Source organism: Leuciscus leuciscus (genome assembly GCF_965113295.1).
Source record: "Leuciscus leuciscus genome assembly, chromosome: 8".
In the NCBI taxonomy this organism is placed as follows: domain Eukaryota; kingdom Metazoa; phylum Chordata; class Actinopteri; order Cypriniformes; family Leuciscidae; genus Leuciscus; species Leuciscus leuciscus.
The window spans coordinates 19,419,215-19,431,872 of record NC_138732.1 but is presented as its reverse complement, the minus strand read 5'-3'; the positions used below and the strand labels follow the sequence as shown (position 1 = coordinate 19,431,872).

Here is a 12,658-nt window from a genome sequence, read left to right as displayed (position 1 = left end):
TGATTAATGACCCAGAGAACAGATGGATATTAATCATGTATCTGCATGAGCTATACGCTAATATCTCCTGCCAGATAATTAATTATGCATATTAATTAAGTAGAACATGCACTATTCAGTATAACGGAATGAAAACCTCCAACAAACGTCGGACTGTAATAATTTTTCATAGTGAACAAGGCTTTCGTTTCTGAAGCAGCACTGAAGCATGATGGCTGATTGTGCGGAGGCCTTTTAATTAAACGTGCACACCTCAGCTGCAGTGTGGTCGGGCAACTCACAAGCTTAGCAACTGAATCACACGGACATGTAAACAGCGAAATGCATGGGCAAACAAGGATAACATAGCCGAGGAAATACTATTGTTTTCTTAAGCACTGGAATTTACCTTGGAAGTCTAATATAGATCATCCATAACAAAGACTTTATGATTTTCAACTTGCTCCGTAACCGTGTATACGAGGATCAAAAGTCGACCTTCCAAAAAAACAGAACCTGAGGCAGGAATTTCAATTTCATGAGAACATGAGAACTTGAAAACTCATAACGGCAGTAACTCTAAACCTATATTAAGTCTAAAGCTCAATATAAAGCCGAAACTTGGACTTCAATGTCAGCAGAAACCGCGCCTGCAGGGAGCTCTTCTGTAAACGCCCTGTCTGTCACAAACGGGTTAACAACCTGCTGGAATGACAAGGCAAGGTAAAGTAACCTGACACCACCGGCCTGTAACCAGGGGAACACCTCAATGGAGAGGTGGGAGGAAACAGCTAGAAAAACTTGTTGAAAAAACAATTTTAGTAAAACAAAAAAAGCTAAATGTACCACATCCGAAAGAACCTTGAGATAAAGTCTGCAATATAAAGGTTAGTATGCTAATAACAGACATCAGAAGACATCCTTGTACAGAATAAAGCAGAGAGTAATTCAGACTCTCTACGGGTAATACAATACACAGATATGACTAACGACACAGACAACTGGGTCCTCTCAGCCTGTCAGACACACAGTTCCCAACATACAAAGGCTAATGCTAAAGCGCAAGGTCTTTGTTAAGTGTGACCCGTCAACTTAAGACCTGGGGAGAATCTGGGGCAGCTCTGCCTCACTTCCCTTCATTATGTGCAGGGCTTTTATTTTTGGAGAGTGGGGATTGGCTGCAGCCTGCCTCTTTGTCAATGCAGTTATATAATATTGCAGCCATGTGCTTTCAACGTGAAAGCATGCATATGGGCTAGGTTATGGTTAGCACAGCGCTCTCAACAGGCATGCAGGTTAGTGCCATCAACAGAATTTATTTACTCCATTTTTTTATTTAATGAGCCATGTCATGATTCATTGCAGAAAATTATCTTTATTATAATAATTTACCATATAAAAAATACATTCATTTTGTAATCTGTATAAGATTACTTAATAGTGTTAGCAAATTATATATTTTTTTAATATTAACTAACTTCAAAGGCAGGGTAGGCTATTTGTTCCAGAAACATTTTTTGTAATGCTGGTTGAAAGTCTCTGCACATCCTGATAGCACTCACTAAGTTAAGTGGTCTAAATGTATTTACACCTAGGCAATGTATCATCTCTGGAAGGCGTAGCATTAGGTCCGATGTCCTATGTCCTACCTGCCTGTCAAAGTATGCATTTTCATACCTCCCGCTCACGCAGACATCACACATAACCAGCGCGTTTCATACTATGCAGAGTTAGACAGATGTCGGTTACAGAGCACCACAAACAAACAGCAGCAACCTTTTACACTTCCCCCTGAACCAAAACAACGAGCTTATGCTGCGTTCACACCATAACTACCGTAATTTGGAAGAGATGGAAACATGTGATGTTATACTCAGAGCGGTTTGTGACTCGAATTTATGCGTTTCAATGGCAACACTATCAACGCCAAAATTAACTCTTTAAGTTGTTTATGTTCATTATTATTGTAATGTTATGTGCTTTGAGACATGAGGTAGTTTAACGCCGTCTCTCATGACGCTTTTGTTTGCTCTGGCTGTGTGCGTTCATGTGTTTTGGAGGAGACATGGCTATGTTTGTAGAGCGATCTGAAGGGAGGGTGGGATCTTATAATTTCAAAACTAGCTCGCTTTTGCTAGCCACTCCGAAAAATATCCATCCGACCTTTAAGTGAGTGTTAGTTAGATGACAGCAAAGGTAATCTAAATGTAAAAATATGGAGAAAAACACATTCACAACTAAACATTTACTATCGGTTGATATTCAGCCAATACTCATAATACTCATTAATAAAAATCTAATATCAGCCAGTAGTCAATATGGCACAGATATACTGTAAATTCCTAAAAAACTGAAAAATACAACTATGGATTTATATTAAAATTTGTCCAAAAAAGAAGTAAACAGTCACCTGAAACATTTATTTTATCAGGCCAAAAAAAATTTTTTTTTCAAGTTAATGAGAGCGCAAATGTTTCACAAAATGGGAGGCTGAGTGACTTTTTTAGGATTTTTTCCTTATTTTGGTGTCCAGATTTTTTTTTTTACCAATGTATTCTCTAATGTTTTTTTTAGTTTTTTTTTTACTTGGAACTATAACAGCTAAATCACAAACACTATGCGGTTGCTAAGATGCTCTGAATGTTCATTGAGTACATTGATATGCGGTCACTAGGGTGTTCTGAATGTCTAATCTCTTAGAAAAGTATCAGCACACTCTCCATTCAAAATAAGTGATGATTAACTGGTTGTTTATTATAAGCCATGTATATTAATAGCTATGTCTTCCATAGAGATGCACCGAAATTAAAATCTTGTCTACACATACATATATATATATATATATATATATATATAAAACTAGAGGGTTAATTAACTCAACAATATGCATCTTATGAGATTGATCAGATATTTATGCAACATATTACAACCTATATCTGCACGAAAAGACGCAAATTCACTAAGTCCTGTGCTTGTCAGAATGTGTAACTCCTGTTGTGCTCCACATTCGACCACATGAGCATCTACACGAAAAATATCATTGTAAGATCACGTTTTGACATTGACGAAAAAAAATTAACATTGTTCACAATAAGACCAATAATACGCATTTGGAATATATAGATATTCCTTTTAATACAGACTTTAAAAATATATAACATGCCATTTAGTTGTAAATGTGGAATGCAAGAACAAATAAAAGAATGTGTTGTGAACATTTCTCCATGCTGGACACAAACACTTCACAGTTCAAGTTCAATCACTGCCCTCCAAGTTAATGTATGACATGAGGAGTTCAAATTTTAACAGAAGCCAGTCTACAACTAGACTGTCTCTTTCTTACACACACACACACACACACACACACACACACACACACACACACACACACACACACACACACACACACACACAAGTAAGAATCCATAATGTCTCTCATAGTGCTGGTTCCCACTTAATTCAATGAGCTATTCTGGCACAAATTAATGTGTCACTTCTATTTCTATGTAGACGTAAGGGCCCTTGGGAGGGAGAGGCAGTCCATTTATACTTCAGGAGTGTCTGACTAAGGAGGAATATGGAGGAGAGCATGCCGAAACAGATAACTTGCACTGCAACATTCCTGTCATTGCTCACATAGACACCAAAGAATGAACTATGCATTGACTTACTACATTTTACAAGTTAAAATGACTGTTAGTGCAATACAAATCTTGTCAATGACAATAATTGATTTCCTATCCTCTGTGCCAGTCAAATGTCCCCACGTCTTCCGTTTAGTGTTCCCAGCTAGTTAACACCATCTTTGACATTGACTCATGATATTCTTGGTCTAGGGAAATTATTTGACATTTGTCAAATCATTAGCAGAAGGAGCAACACATTCAATATTAATTTAAAGAAACAGCAACACATTCAATATTAATTTAAAGAAACTATTTCACAAAGTTACCCTGTTGTAGTTTCCACTGAACGACAAAATGACAGTAATGTTTAAGATTGTTTAGGCAAACTGACTTCCTGAATGAGCCCTTCCCAGCACCTGTCCTGAGCTCTGAAGGAAGCTCCATATAATAAAGCATTAAACAAACATGACGGCGAAGCGTCAGGCCTCAAAGTGCAAAATATCCCGGATCATTTTGACAGAACTGAAGTTCAGTTCAAAGGTGAACTACACTACCCTTCATACAAAATGAAAATGCCATTTTGCTTATGGTAATGTCAATATGAAGCACTAAATATCATGCTGCTGTGTTTTGTCGTGTTTACAGCTTCAATATAAAAACATTTCTCACGAAATCCTCGAGCAAACAGTTTACCTGTGTCGCGCAGCAACACAAGCAGTCATTAACAAAACACTCAAGGCTAGAAACAATATTCATGACGTCAGCCAAACGGCTGAGCAACTTAATAAGTTGTTTAAATGGTTTTCATGATTAATCTCTTAACGTAATACACAAGGGTTGAACATGCAACTCGAGCTAACAGAAATCCATCGTGGACAACGACGCTTTCCTTTTCAGCAAAGTATACTAAAGGATATATAAAGCAGTTATATAGACAATTTAACGTAGATTTACATCCCATTGATAGTTTTCGCCTAACGTTACTTTACACAGCCCTTTCCAGTAAATGCTTTATGAATATGAGTTGAGGTGATCTTACCCGGCGGCGGCGGCTAAAGCGCTGTGTTCAGTTCAACCTCTCGTTGTCCAACTCACTCGAAAAAACATTTTAGGTAAGAAAAAAAAAAAGTCAAACAATAAAGAATGCTTCACAGTAGCGCAAGGAGGAAAATGCCGTTTTCTTTTGTTTCAAATCGACACGAAATGTAAATAAATAGTAACGTTAAAGAGTTTAGTGAAAATGTTTCGGTCTGTCCTGCGCTTTGCTCCTCCCATTCCAATAGCGGCACCTTCTTCTTTAAAACTGAGTCTCATTCGCGCTCGAGACGCGGGATTTCAATCCGCCCCGCTCACGCGACCAGCGCGCGCTTATTCCACATCTCCCATCAGACAGACTTTCATAGTGATCCAGCAGATGAAAGCTAACCCTGCGCCAAAAATAAGCTTTCAAACAGTAAAGTCAAGCGCTTCCTCCACTCCGTGGTTTTTAGTCCATTTAGTTCTTTCCCCCCTTTTTTCCTCTCAGGTTGATCCCTCCCACTTCTGGCACAATTTCATCCCAGTGCTTTCATTCACGAGTGAACTTTTGTTTGGAAGCCAGAATCATTTATGCGAATCGGTTCTTTTGAACAGTTCGCTTCTAAGAACCGGATTAAGTGATTCTATAACGCCATCGAATGGTTCTTGACACACGGTGAAGCACATTAAATGATATAAACGTTCCGATCAAGCCACATTTAGACCCCTTTCCAACTAGTTCGGCAAATAAATAAGTTTATTGTAATTTCATAAGTCCCAGTTCAGTTTGTTGCAGCCATGATTAAATAAAAATCCTTATTAGTACTATTATTTGCTGCAATTAATTGTTGACACTGGCATTGTGAACCGGTTCAAGTGATTCTTTAAACTCCAAATAAATAAAAAAAGATACAGATGCAGTCGGACTGCTTCTCCATGCATAGTTTTTAATAGCCTACAGCTTTATTATTATTGAAGGCTTCACTTAGCATAGTAAGTCAAAAATGAATGTCTGCCCACCTTAATTCAACAAAAGCTACAACTATCAGTCACAATGTCCTCATTTGCAAATAAGGATTATTTCTCATAAAACTAGGTGAGGCTAAGTTCACCTTTCTAAAAGGAATATACAGTAGTACTGTATGCCACTGTGATGGAGTGATTACAGAAACAGGCAAGACACAACAGGCACAACACATGGGTGTGTGAAGAAAGCAAGAGCAGTTGGGGTCTTGATGCAATAATCCCACATAATGGTGATCTATTCTTAGAAACACAGTTTTGATCTATTTTTATTTATTTATTTATTGCTCTTAAATAAATAAGACCCTACAAAAAAGCTAACTTGCATGAATAAGCTCAAATCTATACTCATTGTTAATCTCATTCATTGTCCTATTAGGAGCACAATTTATTTTGCAGTGACAAACATCATGAAAAGAGCCACTCTACCTTCTGGTCTGTACTGGGCAATGATGGTCACCGTCTGTCCAGCCCTCTTCAGTGCAGCAGCAGCCTGCTCATGGGTAGCATTGCGCAGGTTTACACCATTCACCTGGGACAATACCATGGTAACAGATTAAAGAAACAACCCCCACACGCCACACACTCATGCAAATCACATGATGCAATATTAGCTCTAAGACTTCATGCCAATTTAGAGAGACTGTATTAGAAATCATGAAAAATTCCATTCCTCCAGTCTTCCATTCCATCTAATATACACTACCGAATTTTATTCAGCAAGGATGCATTATATTGATCGAAAGTGACAGTAAAGACATTTATAATGTTACAAAAGATTTCTATTTCAAATAAATGCAGTTCTTTTAAACTTTCTATTAATCTTGAAAAAAATTTTTTTTGGGTATTCAGAAAATCACCATATTAGAATGATTTCTGAAGGATCATGTGACACTGAAATCTGGAGTAATGATGCTGAACATTCAGCTTGGACATAACAGGAATACATTACATTAAATATATATTCAAATACATAAAAATAAAATTATTTTAAATTGTAATAATATGTCAAAATATTATTTTTTTTTTTTACTGTATTTATAAATACCGCCTATGTGATCATAAGACTTCTTTCAAAAAAAAAAAAAAAAAAAAAAATATTACTGACCCCAAACTTTTGAATGGTAGTATATATTTTAATGCTGTTAATCCTTACTATTTCTACTTGAGTGTCACAGACAGTTACTGACCGAAAGGATGCGGTCTCCTCTCCTCAGCTCTCCGCTCAGGTCGGCTGGCCCTCCTGCCAAGATGAAAGACACGAAGATGCCCTCTCCGTCCTCCCCGCCCACAATGTTGAATCCCAAACCTGTGGAACCCTTGTGCAGTAGGATCTTCCGCGGCTCCCTGCCAAGCAGAACCACAGTGTCAAGGATCAGTTTGGACTCGGATCACCACAGCAGCAGGGAGGGGACGAAAGACAGACATATATGCGCAAAAAAAAATTCAACAAATAAATAAATATATATATACTGTATATATATATATATAGAGAGAGAGAGAGAGAGGAAAAAAACACATTAAGACATTTAAGAGTGGGATGAGTTTCATTCGTCCCAGACTGCATCAAGAAAAAAAGAGAATTCATAGGGTTAAGGAACAATAATAATGTTTCAGTCTAGCAAGAAGGTAAATTATTATTTTGCATTTCGTTTTCCTCCTGTCATTTACAGAGAGAGGAAATCGAGAAGAACAGATCCGTGAGAAAACACAACGCTCTAGTCACGACTAGAGGAGACTGGCAAACTTTCATCCACAACAAAGCTAAACAACAAATGTTCCAGATCTGTTCCAGAAATGAGCGCTAACACATACACACTGATAACTAACGCACTTTCCCACACAGGCACAAAACGCATTCACACATTGAGCTCATTCCTGCCTTGTGCAGGACTGCGGCACTTTTTTAGCAGCCGTGATTCATCTGCAGGCAGAGAGGCATTCCAGACTGCCCAGAGCTGGCACACCAGCGAGACTCGACTACATTCAGGGGCTGTCAAAAACCCTTCCCGAATGTACTGCAGAATAACACACCATAACCAGTTCCCAAAAATGCAACACACATCAACATTTGTTGTACGCATGTTTCTCAGAATTCTGCAGAGCTCGGCTAGCTCTCGACATGAGCCATTCCATCTCGACTGCCCATGGTGCAGCTTTATGATGCTGAAAACAGCACTTTTATGTGACCGGACAAGTTGTGCTAAGTGTTTGGTCCATATATGAAACACGTAATTACACAAACAGACTGTGGTGTACTTTGTGTGATCTACTGGTGTACTGAAGTGTGAATCAATTTACTGAGAACCTTATGTCCATAAATTTGATTCAAGTGGTAAACAGTTTTTTTTTTAATCACCTTTTTATCCTCTGTTTATTACATGACACACAGTAAAACCATGACCTGGACAACAGTTCCCTGTTTGCTGTCGCTCTAATGGGTGTCTTGTACACAACATTATTTATTAGTTCCTCTCTTTTGCAGTCTATCTTGCTCTAAGTGACAAATTGCAAAAGCTCACACACACTCATTTTGAACATGTATGCTTAACAATTGTGGTTGATTAACCTGTTAAAACTCTATAGATATTCCACAAAGGGTTGTGCATAATTAAGAATTGAAAAATTTGTTCCTTTTTATTTCAAGAAGTTGAATTTCCACAGAAAGTTTAATTGAAATGACAGGATGAGGAATTTAATTGCAATTCAAAGATATTCAACATAGACAATAGGTTCTGGGAAATGAACTGTTCTACCAGCCTGGTCAGGCCTATACACATTCAAACCTTTGTGCTTTTTTTGTCTTCACAAACATTGCTTTTTCTTTTGAGTTTTAATTCATTTAATTAATTCTACTTTTTTTGTTGTTGTATTTGTTCAAATTGCAATTCCACATCCTGTTTGCTACTTTAAATTAAATTAAATTCATTTCTGAATGGCACCCTGATATCAAATCCTTTTTTGATTAAACATTAAGATCAGATTGATGATAATCAGAAGTATTAAAATAAATGAAAACAGAAGCATATGAAAATGACTTTGTTAATTTAATTAATTAAATCCAATTACTTTTAACGCCAAGGTCAAACACTTATAAGATTTGGAGAAAATACAGTTTTGTTCTAAATCAAGTAAAAATATGCTGATTTTTGGAAAGATCAATGGGAGATTAGAACAAGGAATTTATTTTAAATGTATATTTCATTAAAATAGTACCAAAGCAAATGAAAGAAAGGAACAGCAAATTTGTTGCTATTGCATAGCTATACAATTCATGACGCCCATGTACACAAAAAGATAAAGCAGTTATCAGATGCCAGCAGTCACTCACTCACTCAAACCATTACCTGGACCTACTGTACCTGTTCATGAGGGTGATGCTTGTCCTACCTCGTCTCTCTACATTGACTTTTACCATTGGCAACGAAGACGAGATGTTAACTGTGAACATGGTGCCTGCTGCTAGCTACCAGGCAGGGATATGAAGAATATTTTCCCCAGGACTCTGTATCTCGCTCCAGACAGTGCTGTGAAGTGCCGTATGTGTATATGTGTGCTTTCTCTAAGTGAAAGGGGAGTGATGGGAAACAGCACCACATCGCCTGTCACGCGTCACCTCTGCAGGACCAGAGAAAGACTTAACTCTTACCCAGCCACATGAACTGCTGTCTACCACAATAACACATCCTCCATTTTGATTTTATCGATTATAAATTGATTGGATCATGAAAAGTGGCCGCGATAATACAGTAATTGTATCTGAATGTAAAACAATGGATTGAGAAGCCATTTCATTGGCTAAAATTATGCAATAGCCCACGTGGCCTAATGTTTCTGAGGAAGAGGAAATTACTACAGTTTAATTAAAGATTTCATATTCATATTCATATTCCACAAGGCTCAAAGGTTTACAGGGTTGCAATGCCCCAGTGCAGTCTGTCTGCTCCTCTTTCCGATCTAAGTAATTGGCTCTGATCGGGTGATTAATGGTGGACACAGTGGATACTGCTCTCCGGAAACACGCAGAGACATAATTCACCATGGAAAACATGTTCTCTTTGGCAGGATCATATGGCTTTCATGGCTACTGTGGGCTGCTCCGTCTTCCTCTTTCTCTGAATGCTTTCAAAGCTCTGGTCGAAAACCACCAATCTCTTCCTCAGAACACACTTCTTCAGTCCCATTTGACTTCACGCCAAGAGACGTTCAAGATATTTCCAGCCTCTCCAAGCAGCTAAGAATAAACCAAGTGTGTCAACAGTTTACAATCAGGTGCGTCACTGACTAAAGCTGCCAAAAAGTACCAGCTTCAATTATATTCTATACTGCCTATATTATTTGCACAGTATAAACTAAACCTAATGACAAATGAGTGACTTGACTTATTGTGTTCCTTTATTGACAATGATGTTGTTAAGATTTAGATTCTGAAATGTCAATTGTACTGGGAAATACAAGCATAGTTATTACTCAATGAGGTGTACATCTGATTTAGATTCTTCAGTCCTTCAGTGTTGACATGTACACTTGTTTATACACTACTGTTCAAAAATTTGGGGTTGGTAAATTTTTTTAAATGTTTTTGAAACAAAGGCTCACCAAGGCTGCATTCACTTTATCAAATATATTGTGAAATTTTATTACAGTTTAAAATAGCTGTTTTCTATTGGAATATATTTCAAAATGTAATTTATTCCTGTGATGACAAAGCTGAATTTTCAGCATCATTACTCCAGTCTTCAGTGTCACATGAAACCTTAGAAATCAATCTAACAAATCTGCTCAAGAAACATTTCTTATTATTATCAATGTTGAAAACAGCTGAGCTGCTCAATATGTTAATGCAAACCATGATACATTTTCTTTCAGGATTCTTTCAAAAATTGAAAGATAAAAAGAACAGCATTTATTTGAAATAGAAATCTTTGGTAACATTATAAATGTTTTTACTGTCACTTTTGATCAATTCAATGCAAAGTATTCTCAAAGTAAATCTTCTAAAAATATAAATATAAATCTTACCGCACCCAAACATTAGAACTGTAGTTATATATTAAAGAGAGTACATTATGTATTCAGCATGAAACTGGTGAATGTTCCCATGTATGTTACCCCACTTCACAAAAAAAACATAAAACCATTTGCCCCCTGGTGAACATAATTCATGATTTTTCTATGTATTAAGTTTCAGTGGATATTTAATTTATATATCCTTTTTTAGTTTGAAACATCAACCATAACCAGATAAATCTGCAAAGCACAGCTTTTCAACCCAATTTACAAAATACTTAAAGATATATATCATATTTATTATTATTCCCCCTACAGTTGTGTATGTGGCAGTCTGAATTACAAGTGACGTAATGCACTGAATGGAAAAACAAACTCCATGAGTCATGCAAGGAAGTCATTTTTGAAAACCATAATCAAACATGGTCACGAATGGCCTGAACTATTTAAAAGATTTGTGTGATTATACACATCTCTGTCTGGGTTTGTATCTAAAAGTGTGTCCATCATTTGTGAACATGAGTGTGCGAGCAGATTGTCATTAGCCTGTTCGATTGGTGGCACGGCCGATTATGTTCTGCAATCCGAAGGGTGGGTGGGAGATCTCTTCCGAATCTCCATAATGTATTCAGCTGGTAAAGAAGCCAGGGGGCCGTTAGTGTGTACTGGGTCAGATGGAGGGATCTAAATGTGTCTGTGACTGCCGCGCTAGTGTGGGGGAAGCACAGATGGGCAGAGGGCCTATCAGAGTCTCTCCTGTGACTCAGTCATATACACACACACACACACTGGCAGAGTCCCCCAGGAGTGAACTGTCACTGTACACCAACACAAAGTATATTTGCCTGTAAACAACTTTTATTAGCCTCTGGGGAGACCTCCAGGGTGATTGTGATAAGGTTCAGACTTACTTTGACAGCTTAGTTTGGGCACAGTGAAGTGCAAAGTGAGATAATATAACACTATTTATGTACTTTGGTAGGTGTAGCCGTGTGTAGGTTTAAATATTGTGCCTCATACTGCATGTGTGTGTGTGAGTGTGTGTTTGGGCTACGTGTCAAAGGGAGTGTGTGTTCATGTCAGCACATTATAACAGACTGTCTAAGTGTATCTATGTGTGTGATGGGCATTGGCACACATTGTGTGTGTGTGTGTGTTTGTGGCCTGCTTTCCCCCATTCAAACGAATCATGACAGCTTCAGGAATGTGCGCCACTACTCATTTGTAGTCTGACTGCAGAATCGACCTCTCACTTCCCTATACATTTATGGTAAGAGCAGGTCCTACTGTTTATATTTACATAACTGCAACAGAAGCCAAAACATTCCTGTGTTGGAAGGTTCCATGAGGGTGTATTTATGTGTTTGGAGAATAATAAATCTCCAGTCTCGGTCAGACCTACAGCAATGCTAGTATACAAACTGATGAACATAATACAATAAACATACATGTACAAGACTTCAAAAGGTGGGAGGTCAGTATTGTTAAACTACATAGCCTACATGATCACACACACACACACACACACACACACACACACACACACACACACACACTTGTGGGCACCATGTGGAAGAATAGCTCTGTATACAAGTTAAACAAAAACTCTTCATATTGTCTAATGCCATCCTACAATTGTAAAATGTTGTTTTATAAGCATTTCTGAGTAAAATGTGTGTGGTACTAGCACATGTAACAGGGCAGGGCATTGCTATGCAGTTGCTAGAGTGTTTAGGTTGTCAGGATGTTGCTATGTGTTTGCTAGGATGTTGCTAGGGAGTTCTGGGTGATTGCTTACTGGCCAAAGGCACAAAAAAAAAATAGTTTCTGATGGTCTCTAGATATAGCTCCAGTCTTTCAATGTAAGTCTATGGATTCTACCTGCCGAACATTGTAAGTCCAACTTCAAATAGCAATCACTCTTCAATAAACTGCACAAGGTATCATCATGTCATAATAATCTGTTGACTAGTTATGTGCTAAAGGTTAATATGTAGAGTGAG

General features: G+C 37.7%; 1 protein-coding gene across 10 annotated transcripts in view; it reads right to left on the bottom strand.

Moving 5' to 3' along the window:
* Positions 1–12,658, bottom strand: part of dlg3 (discs, large homolog 3) — a 99,652-nt gene that overhangs the window by 18,585 nt on the left and 68,409 nt on the right. For all 10 annotated transcript variants that reach the window (XM_082178027.1, XM_082178033.1, XM_082178030.1 and 7 more), the window contains 2 exons: positions 6,836–6,992; positions 6,075–6,177 (listed from right to left, as the gene is read on the bottom strand). In XM_082178027.1, the coding sequence (XP_082034153.1) occupies positions 6,075–6,177; positions 6,836–6,992 (260 nt within the window). The remainder of the gene's footprint in view (positions 1–6,074; positions 6,178–6,835; positions 6,993–12,658) is intronic.